We start from the raw sequence: 17,535 nt of genomic DNA on the forward strand, positions 1-17,535 counted from the left end.
TTGTAACGTGAAAAACATGAGGTTTTCAGTTGAAAAGATTTTTTGGAATATTCCTCAAAATGTGCAGTAATTTGGAATGTAAATTAGGCGAGGCTTAATGGCAGTTTCAGGAGTTTTAATGGATACTTTTATAAGCAGCTTTTTGTATTGTTCATCTGTTAAAATTTAGTGGCTTGTTTTGTCTCAATACCATACAAATTTTCTGGCAAATAACTGATATTTAAATTGTTTGTTTATTTATGTAAGTTCATATATTGTTGAAATAAAATAATAGTTATTTTAAAATGCAATTTTATGAACATATCATAACAATTTCATTAAATTCTTGTTTCTTTTTAGAATTCAAAATAATTGTGGTTTTTACATAGTTAGTAATAAAATTCTTAACTATTCTTTGCGTATCACACTTAATGGCTCTGCACAGTGCAGTCTAAAAATAATGATGTCTTCTTCATTAAGATTTATCGTCAATTTACACTTGATTGAGTAGAAACGAAACAAGGAGATTTTTTAGAAACTATTTAATACACCTTATTTTTACATGAAATTCTTTACATACAAAAAGTTATATACGTTATTTACTTAATGTTTGTCACAGTTTCTGTCGACTTGTCCACATCACCTGCAAAACGAGAGGTTTTTAATGAAAACAATGCACGTGAAGTAATAAGTTAATTTATTCATCACAGTCAGAAAGTAAAAGCTTACGGGATTCTTCTAATTCATCGCCGTTCGTCCTCGAAGGATTGTTCCATGGCTGAATGCTGCCGCTGCCGAAGATGACGAAGAAGGTGTTACCAACGAAATAAATGCCAGCAGCAACGAAGAACACAACTCTCCACTCCACGGGATTTGTCTGGCAATTGAGAGAGAGATTAAATTGATATCCTTTGGGGAGTATTTTGAGGGTGTTATTACAGCATCGGACACAATGAGTCCAACGAAGAGAGGCCCGAGAATGGACATGATGTTGGCAGAGAAATTGGTGATGCCCATGAGCGTTCCCGCGTAAACCGGAGACAAGTCCATGTGATTGAGCTGCACGGAGAACAATTATGCAAGATGTTATCACAGTTGGATCGAGAGATTGCGCGTTTTTTTTTTTACCATAAATCCCACGTAAGTTCCACTGTTGATTCCCACGGCGAACGTCAGCAGAAATACCGCGATTTCTGTGTGGTCCTTCGTGACGTAGCCCAATCCCACAAGGGCAAACATGGGAATGTAGAGACCGATGGAATTGAAGAGCTTCCGCGTGTTGCCCACGGATAAGTAGCCTCTGTTGATGACGTAGTCGGAAATGGGGCTCATGACGAAGCTACCCAGCCACATGACAAGGTAAGGCAGGGCAGACAAGAGAGCGTTCTTCTTGATGTCCATCTCGAGGACGTTCTTCATGTAGGTGGGAATCTCAGTGAGGAGCGTCCAGAAGCCCCAATTCTGAGCACTGTGCGCCACGATAAGAGAGATAAACGGCAGTGACGCAAAGATTCTCTTCCAGGGCGTTTGGAATTTCTGCAAGTGCACCGAAAAACCACCGATAATGTCGAGTGCAAAGTAATTGCCTCAAGTGCGCGCTCACCTTTATCTCTTCAGTGTTCGTCTCTTGACCGAGAGACTCCTGAATGAATGCCTTCTCAGTAGCTGAGATGCGTTTGTCCACTTCCGGTGAATTGCTGCCGAATGTGAAGAAGAGCGCCGTCCAGATCACTCCAATCACGCCCGAGACGTAGAAGATGCTCGGCCAGCCGAGCGAAGATGAGGCCAGCAATCCTGACACCGCCAGCATGATAACGTTGCCCAGCGGCGAGCCTGCGTAGACAAAGGTGCCTAATCTCGATCTCTCCGATGGCGGCACCCATTGCGCCAGAAGTGTGTGCACGCAGGGGAAGATGAAGCCTTGGCTCACGCCAAGCAATATTCGCAAACCGACGACAGCCTGAAAATTTTCCATACGATTGACAAGGAAGATTAGATACAGGGCAATAGAAAACATTGTTCCCTCTTGAGGAAATCTAGATATAAGTCAATATAGGTTTCAAATCAACAAGCTTCCGTAACAAGTTTGAAGTTTGTTGAATAACTGATATCAAAGCTCTATTTCATTAATCCTGATAAGATCAAATCTTTACGCAGGAAATACAGAGATAGTGGGAGGAGCATATCAATAGGCGGGGCCTCTAAGAATCTTTACTGCTCAATGAAGGTTCTGAATTAAATGATTTCTCATATATGTATGATAAAACAATACCGAGTCTAAATATTCTATTGCTCCAAGAACTGAAAAGATTAATTATCTCTTCTACTTAGACACTCTTCTCTTCTTTTCGCAAATTAAAAGATATTTGTCTGTTTTGAAAGGCATCTGAAGATACAAATGATAAGCATTTTGATTAACAAAAAGACTTTAATTAAATTATCTCATTGTGAATTCAGTCATACTTACACTCCAACCGCCAACGCTGGCCATCACTGGCGTCAGAAGGGTTAGAATGGCACAGATTCCCATGCTGACTGTGAGCAGAATTTTGGCACCGAATTTTCGCGCCCAAGTTCCAGCCGGAAGTTGAATCAAAACGTAGCCCCAGAAGAAACTCGATAGTATCAGCGATTGTGTTTGCTCGTTCCAATCGTATTCCTATACGTGCAAAAAACTCAAGCTCTTGAACATGTTCTCAAGGATGCACAGCGATTCGTACCTCAAAATCGGGATTTGCGCTGGTATTGTCCACCATTGCCACGATGCCCACCGACATGTTGACACGGAGAGCGTAGCCGACGAGAAGAAGGAGGAAAAGTAAGCCTGATTGGTAGTGTCGAACGCCCAGAGCTGTGATTTTCCATAATGAGATTACAAGAGTGGAGACAAAGAGAGATTGTATCGCATGAGCAAATGTTTTAAATATTTCTGCAGTGGAAAATGCGTGTGCCACAAACCGAATTTGAATATTCCATCTGAGCTTCTCGCAGCATTGCTCTTCTGCTGATGTTCCACCTCTTGATCACTGTGTTCCTTCATGATGGTTTATGTGAAATTGAAGAGCGTGATCGAATTTCTATTCAGAATTCACACTATTTACATTTATCACTGTTGGTACAATTCATTAAGTGGGTCGTCAGTGAAAGATTATTGTTGTGGAAGTTTATTGGCCCGATATTTGATTTACAGGTACTCTAAATCACTTGAAGTAATCCACAGTAGACATTATCATCCGCTCAAATTGCACTCGAAAGTCGACGTCTATAGGAAAATCACGTCAATGTGGATTACAAAGTTTACTTATTGATTAATGGGCGAATAAAAATATTTTTATATCGAGTGATTGACCTTCAAAAAGATCTCTCAGCTCTCAACTACACACTGGCTGGGCAAGACTCTCGGCAAGACTTATGAGTATGGAATGAGCGCTGAAGTGAAAGTACGTTTGCTATTTTATAGTCACTCTTCGCGACTTGCAGTTAGAAAAAAATGCATACGTAAGCAAAGTGGCACTAACTATTTACAACTATTTTGCACACCTCCTTTATTAGTTCTTTGAATCACACACCAATTTTATATCACGCCGCAAACTGCCATTGGTTTAGGGATGCTTTCGCGGAATTTACCTGGAAACACCTTTATTCACTGCCCGATGACAGTCAACTGTTTACCGAGTCTCATTGGAAATGTATATGGCACTTTGTCGTGAGGTGATCGCTTCATTTGTGCCTGAACAGGTGGGAGCACTTTGGAGGGGAATGCCGGTTTCCCTCTCACACCACCAGATCCGTTTAATTGTGTATTCGTGTACTAAACGTGCGACAACATCTCAGATTTATCGCTCCGTGCGCTTCTATTGCAACAGTGATAAGGTTATTGGAATAATTAATAAGACAAATATTACTGCTTTGGCAAATATTTTTTGTATAAATTGCGTGGAAAAAAGCAGAATTTTATCTCCACCTTGAGGAAATAACGAATTTCTGTTTCGACGCACAAGTTTTAGCCTTTGAGTAGGCAAAAGTGCTTCAAACGTGCTTTTGGTTTTGAGCTTTTTAGTTTTCCAATCTTTCACAATTAGTTCAACTTCCAGATTGAGAATTTGAAGTATTTTTTCCCTTGATCGTTTCAACAAAAATATTTCATTAGGAAAAAAACATTTTGATTTTCACCACTTTAATAACTTTATTAACCTCATTTGTACAAATTACACAAATTACCATAAAATTCAGAGACATATTCGTGGATGAAAAATTTGTAGAGCGACGCATAAAACAGTGCCAAGAAAATATAGTCTCCAATTTGAATCAGGCGAAATCTTCTTCTGGCATAGGGAAGATTGTCGTCGCTTTGCTTGAGCAAATATCGCCTATTTCCTATCGCGCACAGGAAGAGATATCGTTCCGGTGGATATTCAGGATAGTAGTCGAATAGAAACTCCTCCTGATCTTCCTTTGTAACATATTTGGCCAATGAGAAGCATTTTGAATTGTTGAAATTCCACGTGTTGCAGAGATAGAACTGCAATTTGCACGTCGCGTAGGCAATTGTGCGCATAACTGGAAGAAGTCTTCTCTTCCTTCTCAGGATCATTGCAAGGAAATCAAGCATCAAAACGGGCAGAAAATGCATGAGGATAGTCAGAACTTTGAACAGAATTATCGAATCTGTGAGAATCGCTCGAGATACCCAGATTGCCTGGTCAACTGGCCAGACAGCCAGAACGCCCATTGCGTACTTCATCAAATCCCGGATGCTCATGGCCATTTCCAATCCCGCGGCGCAGTTGTAGACCTCCACTTTCGGCAATCGCTTGTGTCTTTCGTACTTCATGCCGTGAACGTACGAAGTGACTATCAAGGATCTTACAACGATGTCCAGCGGAGTGTAGTCGCACAATGTTGACTTTCTGCCGATGGCAACATGCGTAATTCCGAGACTGCCCGGAAGAGTATAGGCGATGGGACCGTTGATAAAATCATGCCTGAGTTACGCAGAAAACAGGAGATTATAGAAATAGAAAAGAAGAAAACGCGAAAGTTATTTACCATCCAGGAAAAGGTTCTCTCAAAGACGGTGTCACAATAGACGGCCGAAATATGACGACAGGAAGCTTATCCTTGTACGATTCGATGAGTTGCTCAGCTAATCCCTTCGTAAAGGTGTAAGAATTAGGGAAGAAATCCATGTAAAACGGTGCCACGATTTCCATTTCTTCCTTATCCACATTTTCAGCAATCCTTATTGACTCCTTCCAGTCAGCTTTCATCGGATAAAGCTTCTCCTCAACATCGAACAGGTCAGGACGAATGCAGTAAGTTGTCGAAATGTGCACAAACACACACAATTTCTTCAGGTTTTTTGCAAACTCTAACACTTCTCGCGTTCCTCTGGTATTCAACAAGATTGCATCTTGCAGAGGATCATCAAATCGAATGCTGGCCGCAGCGTGAAACACCACTGAAACATTTCCCATCAATTCCTTGTCATCATCACTCAGTCCTAAGTTCAATTCCTTGCAATCGCCATTAATTGCCACGAGTTTCTTCAGTAAATTCTCATCCTTTTCACGAATACGCTTGAAGATTGGGTCAGATGTGAACTTTGCCAAGCGCTCGTGAATGCTGATGCCCTTCTTTGGCCGAATCAGCATGAAAATCTTCCCCACGTGCGGACACGAGTAGAAAAGTTTCTCAATGAGCGCCTTGCCAACTGTTCCCGTGCCGCCGGTTAAAAACACCTCGCGATCGCGAAAGAATTCACTGATCCTCACGTCAAACGACTCAAATGCACTGTAATCCATTTTCGGGGGAAATTATTGCTATTTTCACACAATTCACTGACGAACTGGCTAAACGGTGCTGATTGCAGGCCTTTTAAACTTACATCTTTGAATTAATTTGCGTATAATTGGTGTTGTCCATGAATCTAATTATAAATTTGTCATGTCATAACTTGAACGGTGAAGTGAAGTTGATGAGGTGAATCCATTAGAGTGCAGAGACATTGAATTTAATCAGTTGTAATTGGTTTTATATTTTCCTTTCGTTCCGCAACACTTTGTTTCGTGGTATACAAAACAGTACTAAAGCTTACAAATATCAAAAATACTGTTCTTTCGTTACAACGACAATCTATCTAAACATCACTCTATAGTTTAACTTATCACAAAATATATAATTTAACATTACTTTGATTTGTTGTTTACTCTTGAGGTATTTTTCTTTTACAAATTTCAATTTCTTTTCTTTAGCTACTTAAGTGTTTAATTGTTATAAAAACTAACTGCGAATCAACGCATTTTCATAATATCACTTCTAAATTGAATCTAAACTGGTAATTACTGAATAAGCATTCCTTCAAAGGCATTCTCACGAAGGCAACAACTTATCTTTCTCCACTGAAATGATCGGTGGTTTTGTATTGTTAAGGTTGGTGTCGTAATTTGGTAAGGCCGAAGCGCCTTTCTTCGTCTTCAGTGTCTGAATTCTGCCTGAGAAGTAGTCCTCAATCTCCTGAAGACTCTTTCCTTTCGTCTCGGGGAGACACTTGTAGAAGAATATGCATCCTAACAATTGAGATGAAGTGGCTTTAGTCAATTTCTTCGCAAGGCTCATAAAAGTTTACTCACCTAGAAGAGATATACAGCCGTACAGCATGAAAGTGCCGTGTTGATAAAGTACAGATGACAGAAACGGATAAGTCTTTACGACTATGAAGACAAACACGTGAGCTGAGCAAGTTGTCATGCCGCCAATGATTCCGCGAACTTTCTGCGGATACAGCTCGCCAATCATCACCCACGGTACAACGAGGAAGCCAAGAGTGCATGTGATGGTGAAAACGAAGATGCATGCGACTGGGAACCAAGTATTGACAGGCTCAATTGGCGGCTCCGAATGATCCCACTGATATTTGTAGTATAAATAAACTCCAAGACCGATCATGCTCACGCCACAGCCAATTCCTGTTGAGAAAATAAAAAAAAAACACATAAGATAATCTTCAAGAGCAATTAATCGCCAATAAACTCACCGGAAATGAATGTGAGTGGACGTCGTCCGCATTTTCTCAGTGCAATGCATGCAATGATCGTGAAAACCAGCCGAACAACGCCGAGAATAATGGTGCACATGTTCTTGTCCATCTTCGTGCCCGAATCCTGGAAGATTTCCACCGCGTAGAATGTGATTGTGTTCACGCCGCTGAATTGATACATCATGAAGTACAGAACCAGAATGCCAAACGGTTTCAGTGCTGATGGACTCATGATGGCGGCCAGAGTTTCTTTCGGCGTCATCTTGACATTCGTGTGGTTTTTATTGGCAAAACTCTGCAATTGACCCACTTCGCGCTCGACATCATACGTGGAACCGCGCAATTTAGCCAAACTCTTGGTCGCTTTGTCCGGCTTTTGCTTCACAATCAGGAAGTTCGGCGTCTCTGGCATGAAGATCATGAGCCCGAGTGCCGTGATTGGCACAACAGTTGAGATTCCCGCCAGGATTTGCCATGTGACAAACGATCCGAGTGTGTACTGAATCAGCACGCCCAAACTGATGCCGATGGACGCCAGGGCGGTCAGCATTCCCCTCAAGTGGGGCTGCGTGACTTCGGACGTGTAAACCCGAGCCGGAGCTCCGACCATTCCGCTGCCCAGGCCAACCAGAAGTCTCCCAATGTAGATCATGTAGATGTTCGTTGCGAAGGCGATTAGCAGCCATCCGAGTATTAAAGGCACTTCTGTCACGATGAGAGTCTTCTTCCTTCCCCAATTGTCCATCAGATATCCACTCAAAATGCATCCTATTGGCGTGCTGGCAGACGATAGAGAAGCTGAAAGCATGAAGACAAGAAATGAAACATCTGAGAAAGCCTACACATTCAACTGACAAAATACAGGAATGTAAATAAGGAACAAGATTGTCAAAATGAAAGTCATAACAATAATTTTGTGTGAAATCTCTTGGTTTTTTCTACGATAAACAGCTAAATTATTGTCTTCCGGCAATTTTCAAGGAAAAGTCTTTCGTCCACTTATTCTCAGACAAAGCTCTTACAACTTTGCTCAATACGCTATCGTGAGAAAGTCATTTGTCATTCTAAGCCATTTGAAACTTTAATTTCTTTCGTTGAACGTTACAATCTTGCTGAATGTAATAATGCAATATTTATCTCAATCAACTTGCAAGTTTGTAACTATAATTAATGTTGGTGCGCTAATGTGATTTTGGCAAAGCTCTGATCCCTTTTGCCAACATGAAATGTGGGTTGAACAGACTAACAATGCAGACGATATTCCATAAGGAGAACTTCTGGCAGCACATGATTTCGCAGATTACACGCGAGTGCTCTACATATCAATCAACATCTGTATCTACACAAGTGGATATGGCAGACAAGTGGGGTAAGGTTAAAAATTAGATCTGTTTATTGTGGAAAGAAGAGAGGAAAAATTCGCGAAAATAGCATGATTGGGAGTGAAATTGTAATGATAAAGTCGGGTATTCTCATATATTCATTCTAAATGGGAGCATGTAAACACACTTCGCGTGGCGGTTTTCGGCGCATCCCCTTTAGTCTTCACAACTTTGGCGCCCGTCCAAAAACTCCGCGATGACACACAGTGCGAGTAAAGTTCACAGCAAAACTCTCCCGTGACAAATCATCACGAAGAGAGCGCGCGTCTCAAAATATTTACTGCACTTTTGTTGATATTGTTAAATCTCAAACTGATGCTAAGAAGTTTTTGAACAACATGCGTTCTTTATTTGTAAAATACGTGGAAATGAGTTTATTTGTTGTTTTTTTCCTCGCCGAGAAATCCGCGTGAAAAATATCAGTGGTGAGAAGCAAAGGATTATACATTGGCTGTTCAACATTGTTCAGATATCACGCTTTAATCTTGTGATGCTTTATTTACGCGCGTAGCCCAAGTGAATGTTCCAATTTTGATTGCCATCTTATATGACTTTCCTGATAACGCAATCGGTCTTTGTTTTTTTCTCCTTTATCACAAATGCTATTTGATGCTTCACTCTCGATTTTCAGAGCTTTATCAGAGACACAACAAGAGCAGAAAGTCCGAGTCATAAATAAAAATCACCACTTTAATATGACAATTTACCCAATTTACGATTTTAATTACTACCTTTATCACAGAGAATTATCAATTCTTCGCGCTGATATCTTATAAAGTGAGATTTACCGAACTGATAAAGGCACAAAACACTCAACGCCAGATCACTTGTACAATTAGTGGAATTCCACCTCTAATGGCGTGTTAATGGTAATCTTGAGCAATCACAATTTGTTTTTACAGCAGTTTGATATGCTCTGTATCAGCTGCAAAGGTGTCCCCAGTTGCTGATACAATCGCGATGGCTGTAAGACAAGTGAATTTCCTCCTAATCAAGTGAAAATCTCACTTGGAGATCAACACTTTGCGAAATTCATTATCACTCTTCATTTTCTGTTTTTCGCCCCCCCAAAACGTCCTCGCGCACTTTATGATGCACACAATGGTGACCATGGACTTGACAACAGATGACTTACTTATGTGAATTCGATACTCACCAACCCAGGAAGCTTGACTCTCGTCAATTGGCAATATAGAATCCGGCGCCTTGAGTTGCGGTATGACAACAGCACTGAATCCAAACGCGAATCCTGTGTTGATTGTGCCAATATTGCCTACAAAGGCTGCCAGAATTTGTCTCATTGGCTTCCCTCTGTCCTGCTTTGTCTGTGACTCCGCCGCCGAGGCATTTCCATTTGTGTATCCATTCTTTGTGACCACAATATTGGCCGATTTGTCATTGTTTACCAATGCTGAGGTCTCCTGCCTAGAAAGTCCAATTAACTCTATTAAAATCATCAATTAATTCCCCAGCAGAAGCCCTTGACGTCAATGTATTCGTTACGACCGCATTTCACTCCGCTGGGGAGATAATGTGTCTTATCAATTTTCGTACGAATACACGCCAAACGACGTGATGATGATTTAATTTCTTTATGGGAGGCGCGCGCAAGTGTGCGAACATTGAGATCAATCACCAGAAGCATATGTGCAATATTATGCGTCGAGAGGCATCAAAGGAGTCAATTATGCAACTCTCAATCAGACTATCTGGCAACTTGCCCCACTGCCCCACAATTCATCTGAATATATTTTCAATTTCACTTCACGAACTACCTTCGTGTGTTTACTTGTGAAGTCACATGTACAGAAGTCTTATCACTAGACAAGCTGTCGCATGAAAATGCGAAGAAGAAAAGTGCCTCGTCGATCACAAAAATACAAGACAATCACTATTGATTGCCCAATGCAAAAGCACACGAGCTTCGAAGCTATTGTTTATCTGCACACACTGCCTATATATAGAGGCAAATTGGCCCACGACAAGGATATTTATTTTTACATCCAACCGCTTAGCACTGCCGAAGATTGTGAATTAAGCATCTCATTATCTCGCCACAATGTGAAGAGGAAAATTTTGCAAATACGAAATATCGAAATAATAAATCACTTTCCTCTCAGGCTGAACAATAATGCGAAGATAGAAAAAGAGCACACAGTCTATTTGATGGCATTCACCATTTGAACAATGATTAAGACGCAGAGCGATTTAGTATCAGGGGAAAAAGTGCCACAAATACTGATAACACGCTCTCAATTCAATACAACACTCCAATAGAGAAATAGAGCATTTTATGGATTTCCCTTTTTCCGCAGCATGTCAAGTTATTTTACTGTCTCTTCTCCCATAAAGAAACTTATCGTGACACGTAGGAAATATTTCAATTGCTTTATGAACACTTACCCAGTCATGGTAGAGTATCTTTTTTTCTATAAAGGATTTGAGCCTTTGTGTGTTTATTTTAAGGGGGGAGAAGATTGAGGAATTTATATGTTTATCTTGTTTTGTTGTTCCGCTTGTATCACAGTAGTTTTCCTATCGCAAATTCATGAGTTTTTCACTCTTAAACGTCTCTGCTCAGCTTGTGCATATTATTTATATGTGATTTATTTTGGGCAAATGTGACTCGACGCACATCAACTCACGGAGTGTCTTTTACGGTTTGTTTGTGCATTCTAGTGAAATGCATGTAAATTTAGCCAGTCGAGCTCCAAAGGTAAGCTCGAAGAGGTGCACATTTGACTACGCTTTCCCACCACAAATCGCAATGCACAACTCGAGGGTGTTCCTGTCGATATGTGTGAAGGACGCAGGACTTTTTCGCACTACAGTTCGCTTTACCGGCCCATCGAACGGTCAACGACTAACTGAATGTCTCGGGCTGCAGAAGAGATTATAAATATGAAGAGAGACGAGCGCCAGAAACGAGTGCTTATTACGACCACAATCACCAGCTGACACTGCCAACACGCTCTTGTGCTGATAAAGGTTGTAAATTCAGTGTAAGGAAAAACATGTCGTTTATTCTAGACACACTAATTGGTTATCACACATATTGACTCTAAATCGAGTGGCCACTCGTCGGTGTATTGTAATCTGCTAACTTGGTTATGGGATGATCCATAATTTGAAATTAATATTTGGTCACGCGTGCGATTTCGAGGAAGTTGGATACAGAATCGCCAGAAAACAACTCGCTTACATCAAGAGATCACGTCAGTCTGGCTGATAGGAAAACCCGTCAAAGGGGAGTGAAAGTCCTGAGAATGCGTGTTCATAAATAAATCCAACAGACACTGGGGAAAGGCGAAGCTTCTCGGGCAGCAGCACGATTTTATTCCTTTTCCTGCAAAATTGTACCTTTTCAGCAGAATTACAATACACAAGTCTTATCGTCTTGCTTCAGAGATATTATTTGAATTTCATTTTCTTAGGTCTTATTGGAAAATTTTACAGTCAAAACTATTTGTCTGTGTGAAAGCAAATAAAACAGTAAAAGGGAAAATATAAATATTTTTTCGAAAAATAAGCAATGAACGCATATTTGATTTTACTAATAAAAAATTCTATTTATTTATTTCAATGGCGTTTATTTATTTCTTCAGTAAAATTTTGGACATAAGAAAGGGGATTTTTAAGTAAGAAATTGCCCCCATCTTTCGCTATATATATTTTATTTAAATTTGATAATGAAAAGTCACGGGAAATTTTTGTAAAATACGCATATTCATTATGCGGATGTTTTGGTTTATTCCTTCAATATACTCTTTATGGTTTCCTTGTTTCACATTTCGTCAGAAGTACAATCACTGCACGTGACTGTGAAGAATTTCTGTCATACACTTTGACATTTTACAGTATTATTAAAATAATGACTTGTGATAACTCAGATCATGTGCTTCATATTGTCCTGCTGATATAATAATCGCGAGAATTTTTACATCTCTCCTCTTCCTCAAATGTGGTAGTCTTATTTGAGAGACGTTATTTCTGAGTTTTTAATTAAACAAATGAATTTACATCGTAGTTTCATACGTAAAATAGCTGTAGCATGATTGATGGGCACCTGAGAGAGCTGCGCGATGCGAAACTACGACTATGACCTTTACTGCTGAGCCTATAGATGTGCTTAGAGCAATGAGCTTTTATCACAGTAAAAATAACGTCGATAAGCATACGATTATTGGCTATTAAGAGTTGAGGGCCGCCCTGGATTGTGAACCACGGATAGGAGACCGAAGGCCGTGTCATCGAGATTGATTATCTCGAGCCATTGATTAAAAGTGTACCAAAAGCGATCAAGACTCGTTCTTCTTTTATCAGCAAAGCCAACAAAGTTGTCAGCGTGTGGGCAAATATTCTGAAAAACAATTTGTTTACTGAGCTAATTCTATCCACATGATGCATGTTTTTTGATCCAATATCTCCAGAGAGAGAGAGAATCTTTCTCTGTTTTACTCAAATACCGAGAACCTAATTTGCCAGTTAAATATTGACATATGAATTGTAACTGCCGATTTTTCATAAACACCAGGCTTTTTCATGCTAAATATTTGCCACTAATATTAGATATTGACAGGACTCATAGCAATGTTTTCTGGCATTGTTGTTAACTGTTCGAAGTATGTCTCATCAAAGGAGAGCCACTGCAAGACCGCGCGCGCGTACTGATTTGGAATGAATACAAATGCATTTCAACACTTGATGGAACCAGATCGAGATCATCAATTGACCCGTTTATTGATTTAATCAACGGCCAGTATCAATAAGATGTAATATTCAATTTACAAATTGATATCCAATTGGGAATGCATCTTGTGGAATTGAGTTTATTTACTCGCACATTATTATCACTTCAGCTTGAAGATGTAATTCATGAGAGCAAATATTAGGCATGTCTATTTTCGAGAGACATCAGCTTGTCCGTAATGAATGTAATCGACTCTTATAAAGCAGCTGCAGTAATTACTGTCCTTGTGAGTCGATTCAGATCCACGAGCTGATTATGCCAATTAATCGAAGAAGTTGCTTGTTCGATAGACAGTTTGTAAAAATTGTGGTCAACCATTAGATATGACAGGAAAGATCAACGCCTTAAGAGTAAATAAGAAAACCGAAGAATTGAAGAAGAGGTTTCTTCTTGACAGTACATAAGCAATATTTTATATATAATGCTTGAATAAACATCAGCTGATAACCATGTGCATGTGACTCGTGCTCCATATGACCACTTTATTGCCTTCTATTAATAAACTCCGCTATTCCATTAAAAAGAGTTGGGAAATTTAGAGGATCTTTACTTATTTTTAGTGTGTAAATTTAGATAAACCAGATTTGCGCACCTGACAATTTATAAATAAATATAGTTTTCATTAGAACACATAATATTTTATTATGTTGAATGTAAACAATTGATTCAACAACTTTTATTCTACGATTTATTGACCGCCGATGCACTACGAAATTGACCAAATTAGTCATCAAGTTTTCGTAGTGTAGTGGTTATCACGTGTGCTTCACACGCACAAGGCCCCCGGTTCGATCCCGGGCGAAAACAGTCTCTTTTGCTTTTTCTGCGTTGCTTTCACCTTTTGAAAAACTCCCATTCATAATATTTATCAATACTTCATCTGCGAAATTCAGCAGAACACATCTTACTACTATTTTTTTGCTGTAACGAAAATTTATACTCAAAAGAAAGTTTTCGCTTGAGTTTCAGCTGTCGCTTCTCAGGCGGCGCTAGGATCATGTGAGACGCCATTGCCGTCAGAGTTAAAACAGCAACGCAGAGTCACAGATTTGGTTGATAAAATAGTTCGGTTTCAATGAGTTTGTTTTGAAATTAAACATTGGCTGATCAATGAAATCTGCTAAGACTTACCGCGGGAGTGGCAATAGGGCCAAGAATGTGCCCAAGGAGGCTCTCTGTCGGCTGTGCTTGACCACAAGTAGTGACTGTCAAATGACAGATATTTTTGCTGCTGATGGCAAAACATCGCTGTGCGTCCGGATCATGGCTTGCACATCTCTGGAGGTAAAGTAGCATTGTTTCTGATAGGCCATCATCTTCAGCTTACTGTGTTATTATTTTTGCCGGTTAGATCACTTCAGAGGACGCCTTACCGAGAAAAATATGCGCGTCTTGCAGTGAATTGCTGAGTTTGTTTTACGCTGTGAGTTTTCTTTGTGGCTTTTCTTGCATATCCGGATCTTATGTTATTGATATTGTTGTTTTTGCTTCAGTTTCGAAGGAAGTGCAAAAGCTCTGATGCCAAGTATCGAAGATTCTTGCGGCTGGAGAATGCTGGGAAAGTGAAGAGCATCGATGATCTGTCTGATGATGAGGAGGACGAAGAATACTCAAAAGCACTGGAAGAGTTCAATGACCGGCAGAAACATGCCTTGGATGAGAATTTGAAAATTGCCAAAGAGGAAATGACGAGAAACTATGATGAGGAAATGAAGAATCTCTTGCAAGAGGAGAAGTTGAGAATCTACCGTGAGGAGAAGCAGAAAATCCAGGAAACTGCCATGAGACAAATTGTCTCAACACTCAGGCAGAAGGAGAAGGATGAGAAGAAAGTGGCTGAAATGTCGGAGAGTAAAGGAAAAGTCTACAGAATCTCAAAGAAGCCCACAGAGGTGAAGGATGAAATGGAAGTTGAGATTATCATGCAGAGCAGCCTGAAGGAGGATTCTTGCCAATCTGACGAGGACTACACAGTTTCTGTACTATCCGAGGGAGAGTACGAGGAGTCGAGAGAGCCAGAAGAATCCCCTGTGGAGAATACAGTTGAGGAGAAAGAGGAGGACAATGAGGTGATGGAGATTCTCTACACCGATGATATAACTAAAGAAGATGAACTTGATGAGGGTGAGGAGTTTGAGTATCTCGAGGAAAGAGAGGACGACGAGAGTCTTGCAATGGAGCCTGTTGACAATGAGGAAGCACAAATTGAGGAATCCAGCGGATCACAGACGAGAGATTCCAAGCAGACACAAAATATAGAGCTGGAGATTGACGATGAGAAGTACATTTATCTGGAATTGGAGGAAGAGGCAGAAGTGGAGAAGACGGTACACAGAAATTAATTTAATGCAATTTCGCGGTTTAATTGCATGCATTTTCAGACCAAATACTGCGATGAGAAAGGAGATCTGCTCATTTTTAGCTGCTCAATGTGCCCAAAGACGTTCTCGCGTGAGAAATCCCTGAAGAATCACGAGATGTCTCACAGACAGCGCAAAGGATTCTCCTGCACCTTCTGCGAGAAGTGGTTTCCCAGCAACAGCAGTCGGATGAGGCACGAAAGGATCCACACAGGTGAGTAAAAAAAAGCTCTGCATTCGGCAAAAAAGAGACTGTTTTCGCCCGGGATCGAACCGGGGGCCTTGTGCGTGTGAAGCACACGTGATAACCACTACACTACGAAAACTTGAAAGCTTACCATGATTAAGATCATTCACGCAGTTTTTGCTCTTCTTCTCTGAATTTGAATTGAATTTTGTGAACTTTAGGTGAGAAGCCTTTCATGTGCAACATTTGCGGCAGGAAGTTCGTCCAGAAGGAGATCCTCAAGCGACACGTGGTTGTACATTCCGGTGACAAACCCTTCAAATGTCACCACTGCGACAAGCAATTCACACAAAAGGAAATCCTGCGGCAGCACATCAATAGAAAACACACAGAAAATCCTGTTGTTGAGCTGCACAAATGCTTCCTTTGTCCAAAGGTTTGTTAGTCACTCGTTGAAGTGGGGAAGAGTGTAAATAATCACAGGCATTTTGCAGTCCTTCTACCACGCTTCTGGATTGAGTCGTCATCTGCTTGTTCACGCTGGCAGAACTTTTCCCTGCGAGACGTGCGGAAAGGAGTTCGTGGACAAGAGTGCCCTGAAGCGACACATCGGTACAATTCACAAAGAATTGCCAGCATAGATAATCTCACTACCTCCAAAGCACAATAAAGATTTCTTACAAGAATAAATTTGCTTTAATCTACTGATAACTTATAGTTGAGCTGAGTTGAAGAAGTGACATTTTGGCTGTTATTATTCTCCCCAGAGACAGTCATTAATTGGCATAGAACTGGTGAAATTTCTTGAGGTTTCGCCTCATTCACGGTTGGCCATAATTAAGGCAATTAGTTGAAAGTTTCAGAAAATTATCTGCTTCCCTTCTTCGGGTCTTCCGCCTTCTCTCATATTCTTAATTCGAAAGCCATTTCAAATTGTATTTGACGCTATATTTCGCCCTCCCTTGGCAATTTCAACCCTTTCTCACAATATTTGCCCAATGAAGAGAGCATGAGCATTCCTTAATGGCCATTATTATTATTCATGAGGGAAATTTCTTATGTAGACAATAAGGTTTTTGCACACCTTTTTCTCTTCCACTCTTTCGCTCCAGGAAGTGTGCTTTCATACTTTTGATTAATATACAGCACTAGACATTTAGATGTCCTGTAATCTTCACTTTGTGGTCCACTGTGGAAGTAAGAAAAGTTTTAGAATGGAGATGTAAATAAACTTTAGTTCATTAACAACGAAAAAAAAATCTAATCTCTCAAATGCCTTTTCTCTATGTCTATAATTTAGGGAAGAAAATGAACCCGTAAAAAGCGAATTAGGGTGACTCGTTGTAAATCCATTCTCACAAGGCCAATACCTACATAGTATGTGAGTTATGTGTATAGAATCCGTCTGGAATTCAATAAACATCCTATATAAGGGGAGAATATGCGCGCTCGGGGGCACAGTCATTCATTATTTTCATGTTTAATTAAATTTCCGTTTTAATGATAACAATTTTTTATCGCAACTCTCCAGCTTATTTTTTCTACGCGAGGAATGCGAGCTTTCAGTGGCTGGTCATGACAAGTACAAACTGTAAGTCTACTTCGCGTGTGTGTGCACGAAATCGCAAGTTATATTAAGTAATTTAAACAGATGACATATTATTATGTTGGCGCTCTCACATCATGTTCTTTGCGGACATTATGATAATGTATGCGATATGAAAATTCAGTCTAATGTGCTTTTTCTCAACTGTGAGTGTTGGTGATTTTAATTTATTTCACCGCAAAAGTTCTGCAAAGGGCCTTTTATGTTATATTATGGTACTACTTTACACACA

At 40.2% G+C, this 17,535-nt stretch overlaps 4 protein-coding genes and 2 non-coding genes across 6 annotated transcripts; 2 read left to right on the forward strand and 4 right to left on the reverse strand.

The window, feature by feature from the left end:
* Positions 1–507: 507 nt before the first annotated feature.
* LOC132257650 (putative inorganic phosphate cotransporter) lies at positions 508–3,639 on the reverse strand. The gene is made up of 8 exons (XM_059754639.1): positions 2,938–3,639; positions 2,700–2,830; positions 2,447–2,638; positions 1,583–1,939; positions 1,108–1,515; positions 919–1,038; positions 709–856; positions 508–622 (listed from the first exon to the last, which is right to left on the reverse strand). The coding sequence occupies exons 1-8, from the start codon at positions 3,017–3,019 to the stop codon at positions 579–581; spliced, it is 1,482 nt and encodes a 493-aa protein (XP_059610622.1). The 5' UTR covers positions 3,020–3,639; the 3' UTR covers positions 508–578.
* Positions 3,640–4,153: 514 nt separating this feature from the next.
* Positions 4,154–5,827, reverse strand: LOC132257940 (putative fatty acyl-CoA reductase CG5065). The gene is made up of 2 exons (XM_059755008.1): positions 5,029–5,827; positions 4,154–4,964 (listed from the first exon to the last, which is right to left on the reverse strand). Exons 1-2 carry the CDS (start codon positions 5,781–5,783, stop codon positions 4,175–4,177), a joined length of 1,545 nt encoding a protein of 514 aa, XP_059610991.1. The 5' UTR covers positions 5,784–5,827; the 3' UTR covers positions 4,154–4,174.
* A 110-nt stretch (positions 5,828–5,937) lies between these two features.
* On the reverse strand, positions 5,938–11,710 carry LOC132257938 (facilitated trehalose transporter Tret1-like). Its single transcript, XM_059755007.1, has 5 exons — positions 10,804–11,710; positions 9,557–9,825; positions 7,016–7,816; positions 6,612–6,947; positions 5,938–6,548 (listed from the first exon to the last, which is right to left on the reverse strand). Exons 1-5 carry the CDS (start codon positions 10,809–10,811, stop codon positions 6,352–6,354), a joined length of 1,611 nt encoding a protein of 536 aa, XP_059610990.1. The 5' UTR covers positions 10,812–11,710; the 3' UTR covers positions 5,938–6,351.
* A 2,174-nt stretch (positions 11,711–13,884) lies between these two features.
* Trnav-cac (transfer RNA valine (anticodon CAC)) lies at positions 13,885–13,957 on the forward strand. Its single transcript has one exon. It is a non-coding gene; the product is annotated as a tRNA-Val (tRNA).
* A 244-nt stretch (positions 13,958–14,201) lies between these two features.
* On the forward strand, positions 14,202–16,373 carry LOC132257606 (zinc finger protein 892-like). Its single transcript, XM_059754584.1, has 6 exons — positions 14,202–14,434; positions 14,502–14,573; positions 14,644–15,477; positions 15,532–15,724; positions 15,919–16,133; positions 16,192–16,373. Exons 1-6 carry the CDS (start codon positions 14,261–14,263, stop codon positions 16,336–16,338), a joined length of 1,635 nt encoding a protein of 544 aa, XP_059610567.1. The 5' UTR covers positions 14,202–14,260; the 3' UTR covers positions 16,339–16,373.
* Trnav-cac (transfer RNA valine (anticodon CAC)) lies at positions 15,764–15,836 on the reverse strand. Its single transcript has one exon. It is a non-coding gene; the product is annotated as a tRNA-Val (tRNA).
* Positions 16,374–17,535: the final 1,162 nt, after the last annotated feature.

This window comes from Phlebotomus argentipes, unplaced genomic scaffold (assembly GCF_947086385.1).
Source record: "Phlebotomus argentipes unplaced genomic scaffold, Phlebotomus argentipes genome assembly scaffold_4, whole genome shotgun sequence".
Lineage (NCBI taxonomy): Eukaryota > Metazoa > Arthropoda > Insecta > Diptera > Psychodidae > Phlebotomus > Phlebotomus argentipes.

What these genes read in the sequence shown, in the direction of transcription:
- LOC132257940 (XM_059755008.1), bottom strand. Translation starts at nt 5,783, where the DNA reads ATGGATTACAGTGCATTTGAGTCGTTTGACGTGAGGATCAGTGAATTC. An exon ending in AGAGAACCTTTTCCTGGATG is followed by an intron (nt 4,965 to 5,028) that starts GTAAATAACTTT and finishes TGCGTAACTCAG; the next exon opens with GCATGATTTTATCAACGGTC.
- LOC132257606 (XM_059754584.1), top strand. Translation starts at nt 14,261, where the DNA reads ATGAAATCTGCTAAGACTTACCGCGGGAGTGGCAATAGGGCCAAGAAT. An exon ending in AGGCAGAAGTGGAGAAGACG is followed by an intron (nt 15,478 to 15,531) that starts GTACACAGAAAT and finishes ATGCATTTTCAG; the next exon opens with ACCAAATACTGCGATGAGAA. An exon ending in GCACGAAAGGATCCACACAG is followed by an intron (nt 15,725 to 15,918) that starts GTGAGTAAAAAA and finishes TGTGAACTTTAG; the next exon opens with GTGAGAAGCCTTTCATGTGC.
- LOC132257650 (XM_059754639.1), bottom strand. Translation starts at nt 3,019, where the DNA reads ATGAAGGAACACAGTGATCAAGAGGTGGAACATCAGCAGAAGAGCAAT. An exon ending in CGAACACTGAAGAGATAAAG is followed by an intron (nt 1,516 to 1,582) that starts GTGAGCGCGCAC and finishes GTGCACTTGCAG; the next exon opens with AAATTCCAAACGCCCTGGAA. An exon ending in GACTCATTGTGTCCGATGCT is followed by an intron (nt 857 to 918) that starts GTAATAACACCC and finishes CTCAATTGCCAG; the next exon opens with ACAAATCCCGTGGAGTGGAG.
- LOC132257938 (XM_059755007.1), bottom strand. An exon ending in GAGTCAAGCTTCCTGGGTTG is followed by an intron (nt 7,817 to 9,556) that starts GTGAGTATCGAA and finishes TCATGCTTTCAG; the next exon opens with CTTCTCTATCGTCTGCCAGC. An exon ending in TCCACTCACATTCATTTCCG is followed by an intron (nt 6,948 to 7,015) that starts GTGAGTTTATTG and finishes TTTTCTCAACAG; the next exon opens with GAATTGGCTGTGGCGTGAGC.